We start from the raw sequence: 22063 nt of genomic DNA on the forward strand, positions 1-22063 counted from the left end.
TGAATGCCACCAAGAATTAAAAAATTAACTGAGGGCATTATGCGAAGGGCATTAACTGTGTGTTGGTGGGTGCTCTTCATGGTTGTCACAGTCAGTATCTTTTTTTTCATTGTGCACAAATGCATATAATTAGCTGACTTCATAAACTTATCTGGTCGACGAGATGTCATTGAAAAAGTTGTGGAGGATGTTGAAACATGAGCGATAAATAAATTTAAGGAAACCTAATATTTGCATTATTCAATATCCTTATCCAATAAGTAAAGTAATTAAAGTGCCCCTCACCATGTCCCATACAAATTTTGGTTATATGCTGGAAGTTGTTACGTGTCCTCTAGGGAGCGTTCTGCTGCAAACGTTTTTCAAATCGGCTCATTAATAGCCGAGATAGAAATGTTTCAGTGCTGCGAACTCATAATTTCAGGAGGCGAGCTGCACTGCCAAGCGAGACAATCTCTCCACTTGCCCCGTCTAGCCTCCGCAAGTGAAATTCCTTCCCTGCGTTCTCCTATACCAGACCTCATGGATCGCGTGACGTATATGTCATGGCCCCGCCTTCATTTTTTTGTCTTTTTTTTTTTTTTTTCCCTCGCTTTTTTACGGCAAGGTGTACTTCCGCTGACGGTGTCGCACACGAGTTGTTGGGATTGTCTCGTTTCGTGCAGTGCATGATTTTGTGCACTGTGCATGAGGACACCTGACTCGCGATATAAGTCTGTGCTATACGAATACTGAGGCAGACACAAGCCGATCACAGAGCATGATCCCACGTAGAAAATGACAATTTCGGTACCTGCATGCGCGACTGCACGACATGAGAACAAGCATACGAAACGGAAGTACATCTGTCTTGCTGTGGTCTGAAGTAAAACAAAAAACATGCAGACATTTGGTTTGTGTATTTTATTATTTCTCCAAGCTTTAATTCATCCATTCTAGCAACATGTTACACAAACAACAGATGTTGGCTTGAATAATTCTCAAAATCACGTGTCACCACAAGCGACGTCACAGCAGGAACACAGGTGCATAGGCGCACTAGCACTTGTAGGTCATCCTCCAGCTTGGAGCGTGGCAGCCGCGAGGAGAAGCAAAACGGTATTCGGTATGAAATTTCAGATCTTTCCATGGCGCGTAGCGACGTAATACTATACAGACACCATCGTTATCAGGCATTGTATGCCCTTCGCTTGTCAGCTCAAAATGGCCAGACCTGGTGAGGGGCCCTTTAATGTTTGCCAATTAAACTTAAATATTAGTTGCTTCTGCACAGCAAAAAAAAAAAAAAGAACTCTTGAGTAGCATTAACAAACGCCTATCAACATACAGGGGGCACTGTTCGCATAAATCCTTTGGTTATTCCTCTTTTCGTGGCCACATTTAGTTGGCACGTCCAGTATGTAACTTAATAGTGGTTTCTGAGGAATGAAAATAGGTCTCCTTTGTCGGGCCTATGACATTTTTTTCCTTTAGTGAACTTCCCTCCATCTTGCGGGCTTCTGCAGAACCGCTTCGCCGTAACCTGATAGTGTTCTGCAGAGTCAAATAAAAAAACATCTTTTCTTGATTTGTCTTATTTAACCCTTTCAGGGTTCGTCTGAGGGACCTATTTCGAAAAAAATTTACTGTATTTTTACTGTTATAGTTCAAGGCTTAGAATATGCACACACAAGACTATTTTGCAAGTCTGAAATGATCCTGCTCCTACACTAATATTTACGTCCATAGCCTAATCGAACTTCATAGGTGAGTGCACCCAAGAAAACTGCGTGGTTGTGTGCCCGTCAATAAAGCAAAACATGTGACAAACTTCTGCTAATCTTCATCTTATCGCCAACCAGAGGCAGTTAGATATTGCGAGTCTCCCCCCCAAAAAAAGAAAAGGAAACACATGCACGGCAGCATCCTCTCACCCCTGTGAGCACTAAACGAGCGAGAAACAGGCGGCCGCCCTTTGAGCGATTACGGTAGTAATGAGATAGCCATCAGTTTTGCGAGCGCAAGAAGCCAAAACTGCCCGCAGAACAAAACCTGAACCGCCACCCGCCCACGCGTGTGCCAATGCGCGAGCTGTAGTATGTAGATGCGCTGGAGCAAACTAGCTCTAAAACAAACCATGCAACAAAAACCGAGAGAGGGAGGCGCGAGAAAAAAATTCCCTGTATTCCTGCATAGCCACAGCGCATGCCAGGAAAGAAAAAATTTGAAAATTGGCACGCTTTTAAAACGTAAATACAGTGAAACCTCGTTAAACCGTAGTTGGCCGGAGCTCGCAAAAAGTACGTACTAAACGGTAGTACTGTTTACCGAAATAGCATGAGATCACCCACTTACCTGTCGAAAACGGAACTGAGAGAGAGTGCAATGAAAGGGGGAAAAAACATGCAGTATTTATTCACTTCGCGTGACAAAAATGTTATTTTCGTTCGATGCCGCGGTGGCCTAGCACGACGACGACAGCGGCCTCAAACTTACTGAAGCTGCGTGCCAGCTTTTCAGCCAGCCCCCTCTTCTCTGCAAACACTCGCATGGCAGATTCCTCGTTTGCGTTACGTATTCTCCGTGCACGTGCGCAGTAGTGCTACAGAAGTCCCGGGGGCGCCTTTTTCATTGCCGGGTGCCGGAGTTTGGAATACTTTTCATTTGGAATTGAGTTACGTTATCGCGCCCCTGTTTTCGTGCGACGATTGCATTCATGAGGCTGACGTAACGCGCAGCTTATGCCACTGTCAGGCCCGAATCGCCCGTGTTGTCGCTTTCCGTGTCATCCTCATTACTGTCGCTAGTCCACACTTCGGCACAGGCAACGATGGTGAAAAGTCGAACCTCGTAGCTGACATGTCCTCGCGGTCGCAGCAGCGCTGCCGAGCAACTTCTTCGCATTCCAGATGCCACACACTGTAGTCAACAGCAGATCCCTGTTGCGTGCCAGTGCCGACTTTTCGTGTCACGTTCGATAGCGCGGACGATGTCTAATTTTTTTTTCTATGCTGAGCACCCGGCGTCTTTTTTATCCGAGCTTCAGAATGACGCGAGTCCTCGCTTGCACGATGCCATAACGCTCTCTGGCACGGCGTCGAAATGTTGATGTTGATGCGGCTTCACGCGCAAACGCACAGGGCGCTTGGAGGCCGTTGTTACGATCTCTGAGGCTTGTTGTTCTGCCGGGCCGCCCGATGGAGACGGCGCACCGCCGTCTTTGCGCAACGAAAAGTTGAAACGCTATGTTTTAACTGATGCGTACGCAATAAGCTGGTACGGTTTATGCGGATACAAGACACATTATCTTCAATGGCCGCTGAGTCGGGGATTTTACTTTACTACTTTTAAAATGAAACTACTGTTTAAGCGGGTATAGTTTAACGAGGTTTTACTGTATACGGCATCGACCATTTTGGACTTGTTCATGGCGCCGTATATTTGCGTCATTGACCCGAAAGGGTTAACTCATGTTGATACTTGCCGAGCATGCTCCGAAATGTGTATCTTCTGCCCTCAAACGAACAATTCCTGCTCCAAACCTGCTCCAATGTGCCAAATTTGCTGCTCCCAAAGCTGCTCCGAAACTCCCTTGCCGCTTCCATTCCTGCCTGATCTGCTGTAGTGATTTCTGCCCATGCAGTTTCATTTCACAAACACAGCTGCCCCAGTGTGTTTTGGAATAATGCGTAATACATTACGATGGTGCATGTTCATGGAGAATGTGGTGCATGTGCCGACAGCTCCATTTAAAGGCCTGATTATAATTTTATTGATATAATTGTTTTAGTCAATGTTAGTCTGAATTATCTTTTTTCATCATCAGAAGTCCCCTCTGGCATTATATTCATGACTGCATTATATTTGTGCAGTAGTATATAACCACAAGATTAATTTATTTCTGGTACAATGAAGTAATAATGAGGTAATGTTTTAAGTTAGGGCAATGCAATAAGTGTTCTTGTCTCATTGGTTGTCTGCAAATATGCTCTTGTGTTTTTCAGAGATTTCTATGAAGTGGACCCAGCTTTCCCAAACCAGCAGCTGTTGGGCCGTTGTCAACAAGAGAATAAGCGCAACATCTATCTTGTATCTAAGACCGTGAGGAACATTATAGAATTGAACCGTGAAAGAATCAAGGTGCGTGCAGTGGCAGCCACAGTGTTAGTGCTTTTGTGATTCGATGCCTGTGCAAGTTTTCTCATAATGGGTTTTTATTTTGTTTTTGCCAGATCATCAACACGGGTGTCCGGGTTTTTTGTCGTTGTGAGGGAAAAGAAGAGTTGGCATGTGACTTCAGGGTTTGCCAAGAGGTAACAATAACCATTATACTTTACGTGCAGCATTTACACCTCAAAGGTATTAGCAAATTTAGTGACTCACATGGGTTCACTAGTAGTTAATTTAAGCATGTGTCCAGTTACACTGTATTTCACTAAACGTGTTATGAATTACTGCAGTGATTTACAGTAAAACTTAATTAATTAGAAAAATCGCATAATTCAGACTCATCCTTTGGTCCCAGCAGGAGTATGCATTATTTAATGGCATCAAACTCGTTGATTTGGATGTATATGGCTGCACACCAGTTCATTCGGACAACTCTGGGAGCGTGGTGAGCATGTGGTGCCGAAAATTTGTGACGCAAGAGAACAAAAGAGGCTCTACCGTCCAACCAAAACGAAGCGGCAGAATCCACATCACCATAGTCATCAATGGAAATTGTACGGAAATGACATGACCACTGAAACGCTTTGTGCCTGTTTGTGCCTGTTTGTGCCTGTTTGTGCCTGCTTGTGCCTTTATAGCATTTATTCTTGCATTTATCACTGCGCATAAGACCATGTTGGCTGTGTGCCTTCAGAACTGTGTAATCACCATTCATGATTGTGTTGATGGTGACCATTGTTTCGTCCGCAGCAGCTGCAGCACACAATAGCATCGTTTTGACTGAGTGCGTGTGTTGGCTGCGTGCCTTCAGAACTGCATGGTCGCTATCCATTATCATGTCAATTGTGACCACGGTCCACGGCGGGCAGTAGTTTAGTTCTTACTCAGTGCAGTGCGTGCCCGATGTCACAAACATGGCAGCTGTCGGGGATAAAGGGTGATCCTTGCACAGCCCACACGATGGCATCAAACTTGCTGTAGCTACGTCACAGTGGATGGACGGTCTGTTGCCAGCCAGCTGGCTGGTGAAAAAATAATTGGGATGTGTGTGCAGCCGTAAAAAGCATGTTTCTGATGACAATGCGGGTCCTGCGCCGCGGCCACTATACAAACAGTGACGAGGCCTTCGCCACTACGAGCGCTAATGTGTCACGAGATCGTGAGAATTTCAGCTCCTGCACTGCTTTTGTGCAAAATAGAAACAAGGTTTGCTGATTCATCGATAATTCTACATTTGGCTAGCTAACCCCGCCTGCTTCAACATCACCACCACCACCACCACCACCTCTACATTTGGCTAAATAAATTTTTTTAGGCCCCGTGAAATCCGAATTAGTGAGGTTTTACTGTGTCATTAAGATGAACTTGAAGGGACCGGGAACTGACCTAACTGATCTGACCAGGAGGCTAGCAGGTTGCAGAACGAGGGCGAATTAATCGAAGCCTGCAAGGTGGAGGAAGGCTTTCTTTCCCTGTGATCTGCAAGCCTGGTATAGCAGGATACAACTTAAAAAAACAGCAGTTGGCAACCAAGCACCTGGATCGCGTGGCGTTGTGTTACTGCGCTAGCCAATCACAGAAGCAAACAAACTTGTCGTCATGCGACATTTTAAAAATGGCATCGTACTCGATATCTCCGGAGCGTCAGCTGCTCTTGAAAAGTCTTTTCATCGGCGGAAGCGATGAGGTGTGCAACAGACATGGACAAACTGTATGGAGTCGCAGCATTTCACTCTTCAAAAGTCCTCGGTACAGTTCATTTCATTGCTGAGCCCATTTTACTCGTGAATCTTGACAGTAAATAGTTGCAGCGAAGATAGCGTTTTATTTCAGTTCAATAAAATATTCGGCTTTCGCCGTACCACTGTAATGGACGAGTGAAAACGTAAAAAATTAAGCGCTTATAACTTTATTTTTGTGGTTACTGCCTTATTTAGGTAACAGGAAAAGTTTCAAGTATGAACCATTTGCAGCCTCGCGGAGGTACAGTGGCTGGCGGTTATGAGGGCGTGGGCGGGGCTTCACTGCACACTTAAGTTGTATCCGACTATAGTTACCTCGGATGATAGAGTGACTGCTCCAGAAAGGCTTTGGTCCCGGGTTGAATCCTCGGACCAGGACAAATTTTTCAACTGCGAAGGTTCTTTTCTGAGAAACCTGTAAGGGATTCGTAGCTTCATGCTACAGATGGATGGATGATAATTTGGTCTGTCTTAAAAAAAAAAATGTTTACTTTGTCAGCATCCCTGTTTCTGGCAAATCAGTTCTACAGAATATCCCGCAAGGTGGAGGAAGTGTCATGAAAATGATTTGTTGATTTATTGATTCATTCGCCGTTGCACTGTGATCTACTAGCCTTCTGTTTAGCACAGATGGTAGAGCGACTGCCCCAGAAACTCATTCCAGGGTTTGAATCCTGGACCAGGTCAAATTTTTCCTCAACTGCAAAGCTTTTTTCTGAGAAACCTGTGTGGCTTTCCTTTGTAGCTTCATGCTACATTCGGGTGGATAACAATTTCCCCTTTCATGCCTTTTTTTCTTTTGTGAAGAAATCTTACTCATTTTTACTTGGAACAAAATCTGCACAGAAACTGCTACAGTAAAACCTTGTTAATCCAGCCCTCGTTAATTTGGAAAATTGGAATATTCGGACTCCTCCTTTGGTCCTGGCAGGTATGTGCATTGTTTAATGCAATGAAGCTCTCGTTAATTCGGACCACTCTTGCAGCTCAGAGAGTGCCGGAGCGCCACAAATGTGCGACGCGAGAGAGCAAAAATGGCGCTAACTTCCACCGAAATGAAGCGCCGGAGTTCGCATTGCCATTGTCATCAATGAAAATCGTACGTGAATGGCAGCAATGCCAGAACGCTTCATGCCTATTTGTGCCTCTAACGCCTCTATTCTTGCCTTTACCGCCATACATAATCGCGTGGATTGCGGCCGCGTTTTTGGCAAACAGCAGTTTCGTTTTTACTCGGTACATGCGTTAGCCGCGTGCCTTCGTAACTGCGTAGTTGCCATCCATGATCGCGTCGATAGTGATTGCGGTTTCGTCCGCAGTTGCAGCAAACGGTACTTCCATTTTGACGCAGTGCGTGTGTCGGCTGCACGCCTTCAGAACTGCAAGGTCACCATGCATGATCGTGTTGACAGCGGCCGCGGTTTCGTCCGCAGCGGTTGCGACAAACAGTAGTTTCGTTTTGACAAGCTTTTGAGGATGAAGAGCACCGGCTACATTGCGATGGACGGCAACCAGCTCACTGGCGAAAAAATAATCGGGATGTGTGTGCGGTAGTAAAAAGCCTGCCTCAGATGAAGACGTGTGCCGCAGCCGTGCTGGGAAGGAAGAAGCGAGGCCTTCGCCGCTGCGAGCGCTTATCAGCCACGAGATGATGAAAACAGCTGCTTCCACACTGCTTTTGTGCAAAATATAAACAGGATTGGCTCATTCATTCAGTGAATAAAAGCGTGTTGACATAGTAAGCATTTGTTTAGTGTTTTCTTGATACCTTCAATATTCGACATTCAGTTAATTCGGACTTTTCTCGGTCCCGTGAAATCTGAATTAAAAAATTTATACTGTATTTTCTTCATGTGATGCAAATCATAAGTGTGCTTGCATCTTGTTTGAAGAACTTGCACGAAAGTTCTGCAAAACAGCGAGGGCCTTTTGACTTCCTTTGCGGTGTGACAGCAGCACAACACACATACATCTTCATCTGAACAGATGTGCTTTTCACAACTGCACACACGCCTTGATTATTTTGTTGTAAGAATGACCCAGCCAGCAACTGATATAACGCTAGCATGCAGGCAATAATTTAACCACCTTTTATCATATAGTAAAGCCTGCTTAACTCGGAGCTGCAAATAACCAGAAATGATTTCGAGATGCTGTGGTGTTGGGCTGCTGAGTACGAGGTCGCGGGATCGAATCCCGGCCACGGCGGCCGCATTTCTATGGGGGCGAAATGCCAGAACACCCGTGGTACTTAGATTTAAGTGCACGTTAAAGAACCCCAGGTGGTCGAAATTTCCGAAGTCCTCCACTACGGCGTGCCTCATAATCAGAAAGTGGTTTTGGCACATAAAACCCCATAACTTAATTTTTTTTTTATTTCGAGATAAGTGAAATTATAAAAATAGAAAGCTGCTGGCCACGCATAAACCACATGGAGTCTTTTTAAATTGGCAGCAGTCATATTCTCGATCACTGGGCCTCTTCGATTATCTGTCCCTGACAGTCCTGGACTGCCCAAGGCGGAGCTTTCAGCCAATGAACATTGCATATGCAGCACCTTGGACAGTCTGGGACTGTCGGGGACGAATAACTTTCGCGTGCCTCGGCACGGGACATGTTGCCATCTCCGGCCAGCAGTGTTACTGGCAATGTGCCAAGACGGTGTGTTTGGCACTCCAAATGCAGTAGTATTTGAAGCCAGCCATATGAGTAGTTCATAACTAGTTCCAGGCATCCAAAAAGCTGGTGCTGCTAGTTTCTGCATGATAATGTATTCCGGACAATTTCACTTCGAAGAGGTGCACTGTTGTGCCACGCTGCATGCCTATCATCGAGGCAACCAGCACCCCCCCCCCCCCTGCTCTTCTGAAGTGGTTGCCCTTGTGCTGAGCTTCAAACATCCACTAACAACCTTGACATCGTCATGTCAAGCCAACTCACCCAACTATGTGTACAACCCTCCAAAGTTCCACAAAACTGCTGTTGACCCCTTCCCATGGGTTGAACAGAGGAGTTGGGTGGTGTGCTGCACCAAGACTGCTGCCGCGACGCAAGGGAAATGCGATGGACGCGGGTGACATCAGCACCTGCCCCGTCTCGTTCCTTTCAATAATGGATCGCCAAAGGGATTTAAGGCGGAGCCAGCCCATTGTTAGGAGAGAGCCACCACCAAGCGCCCTGTCAGTCTGGTGCACCCTGGCCGCTACTTGTACGCTATTTTCTGCTATATCTGTACATATTATAAAAAGCTTTTCGTCTCCTCTTCGTCTGCTCCAAGAGTCCGTCTTTCGTCCTTGACCCCGAATCTCAATAGCACGAGCTTACAGCTCACCGACATATGAGCTTTAGGCGAGCGTTCTTATCAGGCCACTATCTCACCAACATACTGTGGGCTCACATACTGGCTTCTTTTTGGTGCAGTGCATGGACTGGGACAGTATTCTCGGGTGATAACTTTCATATATAGTTTCACTTTCGCGAGATTTCATGAGTTGGCACCTGGCAAGTCTGCGTATACTGCTGCGACAGCATTTCTGCCAATGTGCCATGCTCACTATCTTCACACAGTGGAAAGAGCACTGTCAGCTGAATGCTTCGACACGTTGAATGCCAAGTCTCATTAATCCTCAAAGTGACTGCCCGGCAATAGCGCCCCTGATCGCGCCTACTCAAAAGCATAGATCATCTTGCTCAAGGTCACGATTAATATGCCGTGACCACATTGATGCGTCATTGACATCCTAACTGAGAAGAGGAAAAAAGACCAAGGGGGAAAGATAATTGGGGCGCATGGCTCAGCACGGCATCAGGCTCGGCTAGCGAGTGCTGCACCAGCACGATCGCTCGCTGCCACTGGGTGAAAAGCAAGTGCATGAAACTGCCTCATTGCCTTTTTCCTGGTATTTTTGAAGTTGAGATTGAGAGATATCCACAGTACAGTGCAAAAATGTTTTTTTGGAAAACTTATGGGTGGACACTGGTGGGAAAAAACATTTTTGACCTAACTGATATTTCAAAATATCAAAGTTAGTTAATGAGGGTTTACTTATTCACCAATGGTTTGATGTTTTTCACATCGCATGTTTGCCATTTCGCATAGAAGAAAACTCGTTGATAACCTGTGTTGTATGGATGTGCCACCAAAAATTCCCAAAACCAATTTACTTGCACCTAGCAAGATCCTTTGTAGGGCTAGCTGGTGTGTTGATATTATTAGGAAAAAATGAGGCTAAGTAGCACTCTATTCTATTGCCCTCCTTTTTTCCTCACTTCGCTACTTTCCATCGTGATTACTTACATCTCATTAATAACAGACAAACCATTGCTAAATTACTTTCACCAAACCATCTGTACACTGCCATGTATCGTGACGTTCTGGAAGGATAGTTTTTATTAACAGTTTTTTAGTACACGAAGGCCCATTTAGTCTGGTTACTTCCCTTCCTTTTCAAGCATGTTGACTAAAGCACTTTTCTTGTAATTGTGGCAATAGAATTTGCAACACACTGCAGCAGCATGAAGCTGCTATATGGTGGCATCGTCTTCACCTCCAAAGATACACTGCATGCACACTAAACTGATACATCAGTCTCTCATAACACATGCTATTGACTGTACCCACGTGTCTTTGGCAGTCGAGCATCTGTTTCGAAATCAAGAGCTCTGAAATTCAGTGCTAGAATTCAGCAGAAGACATTTTTTTTTTTTTTTTTAGATACAACACAACTGCTGCAAATCAAGGCTTTGACACATGAGCACAATTAATTGCGAAACTCTGCATATGATATTTATCACTGTTACAAGCACTCTTTACCTGGCCCTTGCTAGACATTGTTACGAGAACATCGTGCCATGGTATAAAAATTGTAGTACTTCTCATTTGTGTGAAGCCACAGCCCTCAGTTTCTTTATTTAACATCAACCCATCCTCCTCTTTCACTTTTCATCTTTGTTACCCTTTGCCTGTAGCACTTTGTGTCGTTAATTGAATGCTGAGTAGCTAAAAACAACATCTGCAGGGCCTTCCTACAGTGCTGCCTTACTTGAACAAGAGAAAGCTGACCATGAGCAGGCAAGACCTTTATGTGCTGCTTACGGAGGAATATCCACTGGAGTCACAGTTTTCACCTGAACTGCAGGAGCAGCTGAAAGACCTTGGTATGTGCTTTACTACGAATAGGTACTTGGCAGCTAAAATGCAACACTGCGGAAAGCTGGGGCCCTATCTTCAATTTTATTTGCATACCTACAGTGCCCTTGGGCACTATTATATGGGGAAGTGCAGTAAAACCTTATTAATATGCACCCGCTTAAAACATACTAAGGGTTAACTTCTAGTAGCAATGAAGCCTCCACCCAATCTCTGTAGGGCCTAATGAATTGGCTTACCACTTAAGCCGTAGTGGCTTGTCAAATCCCCATCGTTTGGTGCGTCCCTTAATCACTTTTTTTGCATATGGTCTAACCATGTTGCCTCAACTCACAGTGTGGTTGACAGCCACAAAACATCTGACTTTTTGGATAGTGCAGAGTCTGGTCTACCAATAATTCTGGCTTTGGCGTGGGTGTGGTGATGCCTATGCAGATAAGCACTGGAAATGCATGGAGGCCCAGTGGGTGCCTAAGCAGAGAATATAGCTACCGATGGGTGCACCTGTATGGCGTATTGCCACCAACCTTACCACGATAATCACCTTCACTTATCTGCTCGAAAGCACGTGTGGCATAGTCAGTTGTGCTGCTGGAAGCCTATTGCACCCTTTTAGTAGGTAATAATCGAAACGCACCACATTTCTGTGATGCGTCTTTAAACTGACGTAGTCCTAGTGTGTATTGTGCGCAGAAATGAAAGCAGCCTGCACTCGCCGCGTTGACTCAACAAGCTGCACACACGCATGGATCAGGGGAAGCTTGACAAGGCGATACACTGTCCACTTTGCCACTGTGCTCTCTGCTGAAGTTTTTAAATGCTGGTTCTGTGCATTTATCACAGAATCACCTGTGCTCTATCTCACGGTCGTACAAAAGAGCTGGAATTGTTTTTCACTGATAAAGAAGGAATGGGAGCCTCTTAGTGCATATTTTAGGTAATGTCTACTGTAGTGTCGCATTTCTTTCTTTGTTAATGGCTGTGCACATTAAGAGAGACAAATTTGTGCCTGCCAGTTAGTGCATGTTACCATTTAGTTTGTAGTTAGTACCATGTTCCTGCCAGCACGTATTAGCAAGGTTCCACTGGAATAATATTCCAAGTGCAGAAATTGCATGTATGCAAAACAAAATGCAGATTGGTGACAGTTAAGATCTATACACAGAACAAGAAAGGTGGAAAAGTTTGGTTAACACTCAAGAAACGCCATAAAATCTTTAATCCAATCTGTGAAGGCTAGATTTTAAAAACAAACAACCATGGTCACCCCTGCCAGGCAGGGGTCACCAACAACCAACAGGAATTCCTGAAATGCAGAGTAAAATGTTAGAGGAGGTGGAGACAAAAAAATATGTGTATTTGAATGAATTTATCCCAGAAGCAAACAAAAATAAAAAAAAAAGAGTGAGCAGTACAAGTGGATACATTTAGGTTGAGACATCTGCAGGCCACTTGCAGATGCACTTGCGGGCAAACCATTCACATGGCAGCAAGTGTGCATTCACTCAGCAGAACATGCTAAATAAATTGTTTCGCGTGCATATGTGTGACGCAGTTATGTACTGTGCAGCATAGCCATTAGCATGATCTGCTCTCTCTCAAAGTGTCAGATGTGATGTACAGGCCCGGCCAGTGCTAGTGGGAACAGGGGTGCTCTTGGGAACACTATGCAGAATGCCCCCACCTGCGCCTCGTGAAGTCGTGGCAGAAAACTCACCATAGCAGACGATTCGCTAGGCTACTCGCCAGTCGCTTTGATTGCACCTGTGCCGCAAGACTTCATGAAGCACTGGTGGTGAGGCGCTCCATAGAGTGATGCCACAGCTCTCGTGTTCCCGCTAGCAGTGGCCACACCTGTACAACTCACACCTGGTCTCTTGATCCAGCACTTCCTGGTAGCATAGAGAAAACAAGAAAGAGGCTGAGGTGACACTTGTGAAGCATGTTGCAACACAAGATCGTGACATTTACATCGCATTTGCCATATCGAATAATGGCATGGAACATGTCAAGGTGCACTTTTCTAATATGCGAGGCTATTTGAACAGTATTTAAGAGGACCCTGAAATGATTTTGACAATTGTGTGCAAACGGCTCACTATTAAGAGAGAGATTTAAGTGCAGTGTGTAATTTGTCAAGTGGTTTTAAAAATGTGCATAGCTACCGATCGCAGCAGTGCCGCTGCTCTGTATTTTCGGCCGCCTCTTCCCACGCTACGTAGCATAGAAGAGTGATGTCACTCAGGCAAGCGATCCAATTGGCTACCCACATTACATCATAGGGAATGCTTGAAACATGATGCTCTATTAGGCTTGCATTTATTAGCATATGTATGCATAGTAATTTGTGTAGCCTTAAATATAAGTATGTGACTGCGATAAATGTAGACATTTCTCAAGTGGAAGTGGGAAATGGCCCACTTCCACCTGAGAATGTGGATCATCTGCTACAGCTCTGGTGACGGCAGCTGATTGGATGCAAAGAGGTTCCCAAACGAAAATATGTACAGTGATGTCTTTTTTGGCAGCAGGAACATGAAGGGTTTGCTCATCATATTCCGCTCATCTTGCACTGCAGCCACTGCACGCTGTAGAAGGCGCAAGTGCTGCACGTCAATGTCAACACCAGCATCCTTGTTCAACACAGTAATCATCCGCAGTTTTGAAAAGAAAGGTGCTTTCAGTGCCAACTGCAGGTTCCCATTTGTCAGAGAGCCAAGTATTGGGTATAATTTGCCTAGAATGGCAGCTGCAAATATCCTAACAAATCAAGATCCAGGAAGTAAAAACGTTGCAAAGTCAATTGAACATGCCTTCCAACTTGTCAAAATTATCAAAAGTCCATCAGAAAGCCACCATTTCGAGTTGGATTTTGGTGTAGTGGTACCGTGTCATATCCGCTTCCCATGCAGGCAATATGGGTTCGATCCGTAATGTAGAAGTAGCTTATTTTACTTAATTTTTCCCCTTATTTCTTTAATTATTATTTCTAGAGTAGAGCAAATATAATAAATAGTTCATTTCTCCACGTTCTCAAGTCAGCGGCAGCTCTAGCCTAGCTGCGGCAACGCTTGTTTTTTTCTGCTGACGGCTACAAAAATATCTTATGAGCATAATATGGAGACAACCGTAAATGTACTTATTATTAAATATCTGCTTGTCATCAGGCAATTATCAACCCAAAATAATACCGAAAATGGCTACTTTGTAGTTTGGACATTGCATATACACTTGCAGTCATCACACCTGCAGCAGCATCCGTCTCTTTTCCAGTCATGTAGCATAAGCCAGCAAACATTGTGCGTCGTGCTGCCATGTCTCCATTTGGTGCATGAAGTTTACCTTAAATGTTCACTCCATGTAGTCTAGGCTTAAAGGGCTCAACGATTTTGACGATTTTGTACAAACGTACTGAGTCGTTAGAGTAGGTCCTTCTGATCATTAATTGACGCATATAAGTGCTCCGCGTAAAGTGTGTAATTTATTATAAGGTTTTAAAATGTAAATCACTGCCGATCGCAGCACACTGCTCGGAGGAATTTTCAGCCGCCCCTACCTATATGACATAAATCACCCAATTGACATCAGTAGGGCGAGCTATCTGATCGGCTGCCCAGGGTGCGTCATCAATAATTTTTCCAGCTTTATGGTGAACAAATGATGTTCGTAATAGTTGGAATGTTAGTTCATTTGTTTCTATAAAAAGAAAGTAACAGAAAGGGAATGCATAAGAACGATTTCTCACTTCCGGCACAGAGCAAGCGTCGTCTGCTTGTGTTACAACGTGCTCTGTCTTGGTGAGAGTTCGCAGTCAGTGTCGGTCTGTCTTCTCGTGAGCGCCATGAATCGACTTTGTTGCATTGTTGGCTGCAAGCCTAGTGACTGGCAATATTTCAAGCTGCGACATCGTGTCCCTCTGCAAGGCAGCAGACGAGTGGAGTGGCTGCAGTGCATCTGACTGTCGCCATCTGACCGGCGCCAGAATTTGCGCATTTGCAGCTGTCCCTTTACACCGGAGGATTACTACCACAATAGCGTTTCGCGAGTCTGGTATTCGGGTAAATGCAAGCGAGAGAACAGGACCTGGCCGCTTGACCTTGCCATTTCACGAAATGAGCAGAAACGCAAGTGTGAATGATCTGCACGGTGCAGCCACCTGATGGTACAGAGCTCAACCAAACACAGTAGCAGTAACGAAGTGTTTTCTTTGCTGCTGGTGTAAATTTTTCGCAGGAGCGTAATCGTTAACATGCTGTTTTTTTTAAATGTTTATAATGTTTTAGACTTGGTTAGAGCAATATTACCTCTTTGTTTGGCTGGTTAAGCTCTGCACGAACAGGGGGATGGACCGTGCAGACCGATCAGGCCACTCATGTACGTCTACGCTAAAGTTGCTTCATCAGCTTGAGTTTATGCCTCCACCCATCCATCGAAAGGCCCAGCCCACCTGTGGTTACCTGAATACTAGACACGTTCAGCGCTGTAACGGAATGCTCGCTGCTTTGATAGCTCTTGCTTGGGGTCGACTGCCAAGCAGCTAGCTGCTGGAGAGGTAGGAGAGGCTTTGCGCACTCGCTCCTAGGGAACCGGAAGTAGACGACACAACGTGCCATCATGACGCAGAGCCAGTGAAGGCGGAGCTTAGCCCTGATCACTCTGCGAACGAGTTGAGGAGAAAATGCATGGCTATGGAGGAGGGTAACTTGTAATTGTCCGCAGCTCTCTTACTATGAGACGCTTCACACAAGTTGTGGTGCGAATGATTAACTTTAGCTGTACCCTATGGGTCTGCAAAATTTGTCCAAACCGTTTCAGGGGCCCTTTAACGAGAAAAACTTTGTAGAAAAGAGATGCAGGAACACTCTCAGTTTACGTCAACCGAAAGTAGACAACACTTGCATTACCACATGAAGGAGGCAGGATGTAGTGATAGCTGCACGGTGTAAAAGTATAAGGGGAACACAGCTGCTTAAGTTGAAGTAATGTTTAACCACTCATACCTAACCCTTGCAACGTTTAACACCCGAACCCTCTCGAGCGAGGCTAGCTTAGCAGGACTCTTTGAGGAACTATCAGGCATTGTTTAGGATATCATCGGCCTTAGTGAGATTAGAAGAACTAGTGAGACTTATACATTGCTGAATAATGGACATGTCCTCTGCTATAGTGGTCTCCTAAATAAGAAGGAATACGGAGTCGGATTCCTAATCCATAAGGACATAGCGGGCAACATTGACAAATTCTACAGCATTAATGAGAGAGTAGCTGTAGTCATAATCAACTTAATAAGACTTATAGATTAAAGGTAGTACAAGCCTACTCTCCAATATCCAGTCACGATGATGAGGAAGTAGATCAGTTATATGAAGATGTTGAATTAGCGATGAGAAAAGTGCAAACTCAGTATACCGTAGTAATGGGCGACTTCAATGTAAAAGCGGGGGAAAAGTAGGCTGGTGAACAAGCAATTGGCAACTACGGTGTCGATTCCAGGAATGCTAGAAGAGAGATGCTGGTAGAATTCGCCAAAAGGAATAAGCTTCGGATAATGAACACCTTCTTCAGGAAGCGTAGCAACAGAAAGTGGACCTGGAAAAGCCCTAATGGTGAAACAAGAAATGAAATTGACTTCATACTTTCTGCTGATCTCAGCATGGTGCAGGATATAGAAGTGATAGGTAGGGTAAAGTGCAGTGATCGTAGGTTAGTGATGGCTAGGATTCACCTCAATTTGAAGAGAGAAAGAGGAAAATTGGTCGAGCAGAATCAGGTCAACCTAGAGGCAGTAATGGTACGTTCACACTGAGGAATCCGGCGTCTACAGCGAATGGAATTCTCCTGCCGCCGAAAATCGCGTAGTTCACACTGCTTGCGGACCGCGCCGCCGGAAAGACATACAGCGCCATCTGCCCCATAAAGTGCTAACCTCCAATCAAGCTCCGGATATCCCGGATGTTCGCGCGGCTCGAAATTGCGCTGTTGTCTCCGCTCGCGTCGAGTTCGTGTGTTTACGTTGCGCCAAGACAATGATGAACCCCGAGCAAGAAGAGGCAGTACTGCTCGGCCTGTTGGCAAGCGCCTTTCTGGCGATGCATGACGCGCAGAAGCATTCGCCGAGGAGACGGCGGCAGCGGCGTTGGTGGGTTCGCCCAGCTCTGCAAGAGCGCGACTCGGCCGCCATCTTTGGAAGTTCTGTTTCGCGCTCCCCGATTGGTCAGCGCCGCGCGGCGGCGAGGCAATCCGGCGGCAGCTGCCGCAAAAATCGGTACGGGAGCGATCGGCGCGGAAGGGGCTATTCCGGCGGATCTCGCCGCCGCCGAACTGGGTTCCGCCGAACTGGGCGCCGCTCCAGACGCCGAATGTCTCAGTGTGAACGGGGCATAAGGGTAAAAGCAGACAAATTCAGGCTGGTACTTGCAAACAAATACGCAGCCTTAGAACAGAGAGATGATGATGACATAGAGCTAATGAATGAAACCGTAACTAGGCTGGCTTCAGAGGCAGCAATTGAAGTGGGAGGCAAAGCACCGAAGCAACCAGTAGGCAAGCCCTCCCAAGTAACAAAGGACCTCATAAAGAAACAACAAAGAATAAAGGTGTCCAACTCAAGAAAAAAGATAGAATTCGTGGAACTGTCAAAGCTGATAAACTAGGCGAAAATAAATACTAATATTCGAAACTATAACGTGAGAAAGACTGAAGAAGCCGTAAAAATGGACGCAGCCTGAAATCAGTGAGAAAGAAACTTGGCGTAGGACAAACCAAGATGTATGCACTGAAAGATAAGCAGGGTAATGTCATCAGCAATCTTGAAGATGTAGTAAAAGAAGCGGAAGAGTTCTATAATGAGCTGTACAATACCTAGAGGAATCAGGATACCTCCATTAGAAACAGTAACGAACAGGATACAGAAACTCCTCCTATAGCTAGCGATGAGGTCAGAAGGGCCTTGCAAGACATGAAACGAGGAAGAGCGGCAGGAGAAGATGGAATAACAGTTGATTTAACCAAAGATGGAGGAGACATAATGCTGGAAAACTGGCGGCTCTTTATACAAAGTGTCTATCGACTGCAAGGGTCCCAGAAAACTTGAGGAATGCAAACATTATATTAATCCACAAAAAGGGAGACGTTAAAAATTAAAAATTATAGGCCCATTAGCTTACTCCCAGTATTATATAAAATATTTACCAAAACAATCTTCGATAGAATAAGGGCAACACTGGACTTTAGTCAACCAAGGGAACAGGCTGGCTTCAGGAAGGGATACTCTACAATGGATCACATCCATGTTATCAATCAGGTTATCGAGAAATCCGCAGAGTACAATAAGCCTCTCTATATGGCTTTCATAGATTACGAAAAGGCATTTGACTCAGTAGAGATACCAGCTGTCATAGAGGCATTACGTAATAAAAAGAAGTACAGAATACTTACGTAAATACCTTGGAAAATATCTAAAGAGGTTCTGCAGCTACCCTGATTCTACACAAGAAAAGCAGGAAGATACCTATAAAGAAAGGGGCCAGACAGAGAGACACAATCTCTCCAATGCTATTCACTGCGTGCTTGGAAGAAATATTGAAGCTAATAAACTAGGAAGGCTTTAGGAGTAAGGATCGATGGCGAATACCTCGGCAACCTTTGGTTTGCCGATGACATTGTTCTATTCAGCAACAGTGCAGACGAGTTACAACAAATGATTGAGGACCTTAACAGGGAGAGTGTAAGGGTGGGATTGAAGATTAATATGCAGAAGACAAAGATAATGATGAATAGCCGGGCAGAGAAACAAGAGTTCAGGATTCCCAGTCAGCCTCTAGAGTCGGTGAAGGAGTACGTTTACCTAGGTCAATTAATCACAGGGAACCCTAATCATGAGAAGGAAATTCATAGAAGAATAAAAATGGGTTGGATCGCATATGGCAGACATTGTCAGCTCCTGACTGGGAGCTTACCATTATAATTGAAAAGGAAGGTGTACAATCAGTGTATTTTACCAGTGCTGATATATGGGGCAGAGACTTGGAGGCTGACAAAGAAACTTGAGAACAAGTTAAGGACCGCACAAAGAGCGATGGAACGAAAATTGCTAGGCATAACGTCAAGAGACAGAAAGAGAACGGTTTGGATCAGAGAGCAAATGGGTATAGACAATATTCTAATTGACATCAAGAGAAAAAAAATGGAGCTGGGCAGGTCATGTAATGTGCAGGTTAGATAACCGTTGGACCATTAGGGTTACAGAATGGGTACCAAGAGAAGGGAAACGCAATCGAGGACGACAGAAGACTAGATGGAGTGATGAAATTGGGAAATTCGCGGGCGGTAGTTGGAATCGGTTGGCGCAGGACAGGGGTAATTGGAGATCGCAGGGAGAGGCCTTCGTCCTGCAGTGGACATAAAACAGGCTGATGATGATGGTGTGATGATGACTTGTTTTATTACAGCGCACTGACACGAAATTTTTGTGAGAAAGCACTCCTTGAGAGATGCTTTCTGTGTCTAGGTGTACTACAAAAACTGTTTCAAGACCCTTTAAAAGCTATGGTGGAGCCTTGATTTAGCAAAGTTTGATGTAGCAAATTTTTTATAACAGGTAACAGCTTAATAATGTAGCAAATCTTCAGTAATAAAGTGCAATAAATTCTATTTAATCACAGTGTTTACTGAACAAAAGGTTTAGTTAGAAATACGTACTTTATTAATGTAATCTTTGACTGTAATGGTTACCAACAGTAAGACTGTCACAATTATCTTGATATAAATGCCTGTTTTTAAACTTCCTCAATGGTGTTCATTAAAGATGGAACAAAATGCTCATTGTGTTAGCAAGTGCTCAGTTAGATGTTTTTTTCTTTTGCAGAAAAGGGATGTGTGCTGCTTGTCTACACCTCCTTTCCAGGGTTTGTATAAGTTTGTCATTTTTATTCATGTGCCTCCAGGGCTGACTCTTCATTTAATGATTTCGCTGCACCTGCACAATAATTTTCACACGTAAGTTATTCAGTATGCAGTAGAACCCTGCTCTTATGTTTCTCGGTGCTGAGCTTTCCTGGCTGCTGCGTTGTTTTTGCCCAGTCCGGTGCAGCTTCATAGAAATTCATGTATTAAAACCTCTGCTGTTACGTTGTAGCTGTGAAAACGTTCCTGTGTGATATGTCGTAACCTAGCACCCCGAACCTGCCTGGGCAACGCGCGCCAACGCGGCTGCATTGCCCGAGCGGTTTCAGGGTGCCCGTGTCGAGCAAGCAGAAGGTGCTTTCCCTCGAGGAAAAGCTGGGCGTACTAAATGCAGTCGACAAGCAGCCAGCGCAGAAAATGGTCGACATTGCCAAAGTCGTTGGACTGCCACCCTGAATGCTTAACAGCATCGTCTCAAAGTGCTCCGAGATAGAAGGGAATGTCGCACTCTTCGGCTGGTAAGCTAAGCAGGCTTGTGGCGCCAAGTATTGGAACCTCGATGAGGTTCTTCTTACCTGGTTTTAGGGGAGACGTGGGTCTTGAAAGGGAAAAAAAATCATAAAAATGTTGATTTTCGGAAAATTGCATTTTCGCCATCTTTATACATTCAAGAATCCCTCCTCATAATCTGGAAGGTAAATTTAATCGGAAAATAATAAAAAAACTCGCTTATACGGGCCAAGGTGGACACGAAATTAGCAAAAATTGGCCAAAAATGTTCGAACTTCGCGCCGTCGCCATTTGCGCATGCTGTGGCCGGCGGCCGCCATCTTATGCTTGTTCTGAAGCTGTTTTCTTTGTGCACGTTTTGCGTCGGTGGTGGTGGTGGTGGTGGTGGTGGTAAACTTTATTGAAAGGGGGAAGTGGGAGGTGGCTGAGGGATTGGGCTCAAGTAAGGCCCTAGGCCTGCTTGGCCTTCTCCACCCAGTCCACTGGTTCAAGCTGTCGGTCGACAGCCCCAGACCCGAGCCAGACGATCCAGTCAATCTCACTACTGATGGGGGGTGAGAAAACGGGAGCGAGATGCATTCCCGCATTATATGTGTGTGTCCTTGTTTGTGAACAGAGCCTAGATGGGTCGCTTTCCTTGCCCCCTGTGATCTTGTTAGTACTTTGAGCGCGGGTATGTGTTCGTTTGGAGTCGCCTAAACGCGACTGCTTGTGTTTTATCGAATTGCTTGGTTGGTGGTGGGAGTGTGCGACGTCTCAAACGATGCCTATGGGCTGTTTTGTGATACGTCTCGCAGGGTTCCTCGTGTCTCTCCTCCTCGTTCATGCTGTCCACATTCGCAGATGAGACTCGGTGCACGAGATCTCGAGCCGCGTGAGTGGGGGTCCACACGAAGGTTTTCCAGCCGCTTAAAGGGCGCCGCGTGAAGACACTGTGTGCCTGTTCGGAAATTCTACCACGAATGAAATTGCCGATGGCCTGCTTGCTATCGCCAATAACGGTAGTCACTTCCGCATGCATAGCCATGGCAGTCGCGGTTTCCTCCGCTTCCACCACTCAGCCAGTCGTGATTGTTATGTGTTCTATCAATCGTCCACTGTAATCCGCTACCACCGCGGTCATGAGGTCGCCGTGAGGGCGTCTCGCTGCGTCCATGTAAACCGCTCCATCTTGCGAGCCATAGCATCGCCAAATAGCTTCCCTACAGGCCTGCCGGCGGCCCTGATGGAACTCGGGGTCCTTGTTGCGGGATAGAGGCAGGGCCCCCTGACCTTTCGTGGAATTGTCACATACTCTGTAACCTCGGGGATGGCCTCAAGACTGAGCTTCCGGAGGACTTTGTGGCCCGCCGGGGTTAGTGAGAGACAATGGACTTGAGCTGTGTAGTGAGCGTCTAAGAGCTCCTCGATTGTGTTGTGCATGCCTAAGGCCTCTAGCCTTGCAGTGGCCGCGTGGTCCAGAAGGCCCAGAGCTGCCTTTGTGGCTCTTCTGATCATTGTGCTTAATTTAGCTAAGTGTGTGGCTGTGAGTTTGACATATGGTGTCGAGTACATGGTTCTGCTGGTTATGTGTGCCTGCACAAGTCGAAGCAGGTCGCCCTTGCCCATG

General features: G+C 45.5%; 1 protein-coding gene across 3 annotated transcripts in view; it reads left to right on the plus strand.

The window, feature by feature from the left end:
- Nsun2 (tRNA (cytosine(34)-C(5))-methyltransferase Nsun2) overlaps nt 1-22063 on the plus strand; it is a 162008-nt gene that overhangs the window by 99753 nt on the left and 40192 nt on the right. For all 3 annotated transcript variants that reach the window (XM_055061851.2, XM_055061849.2, XM_055061850.2), the window contains exons 15-18: nt 3984-4119; nt 4212-4292; nt 10910-11048; nt 19907-19946. In XM_055061851.2, coding sequence (XP_054917826.1) covers nt 3984-4119; nt 4212-4292; nt 10910-11048; nt 19907-19946 — 396 coding nt within the window. The remainder of the gene's footprint in view (nt 1-3983; nt 4120-4211; nt 4293-10909; nt 11049-19906; nt 19947-22063) is intronic.

The sequence above is a fragment of the Dermacentor andersoni genome, chromosome 1 (genome assembly GCF_023375885.2).
Source record: "Dermacentor andersoni chromosome 1, qqDerAnde1_hic_scaffold, whole genome shotgun sequence".
Lineage (NCBI taxonomy): Eukaryota > Metazoa > Arthropoda > Arachnida > Ixodida > Ixodidae > Dermacentor > Dermacentor andersoni.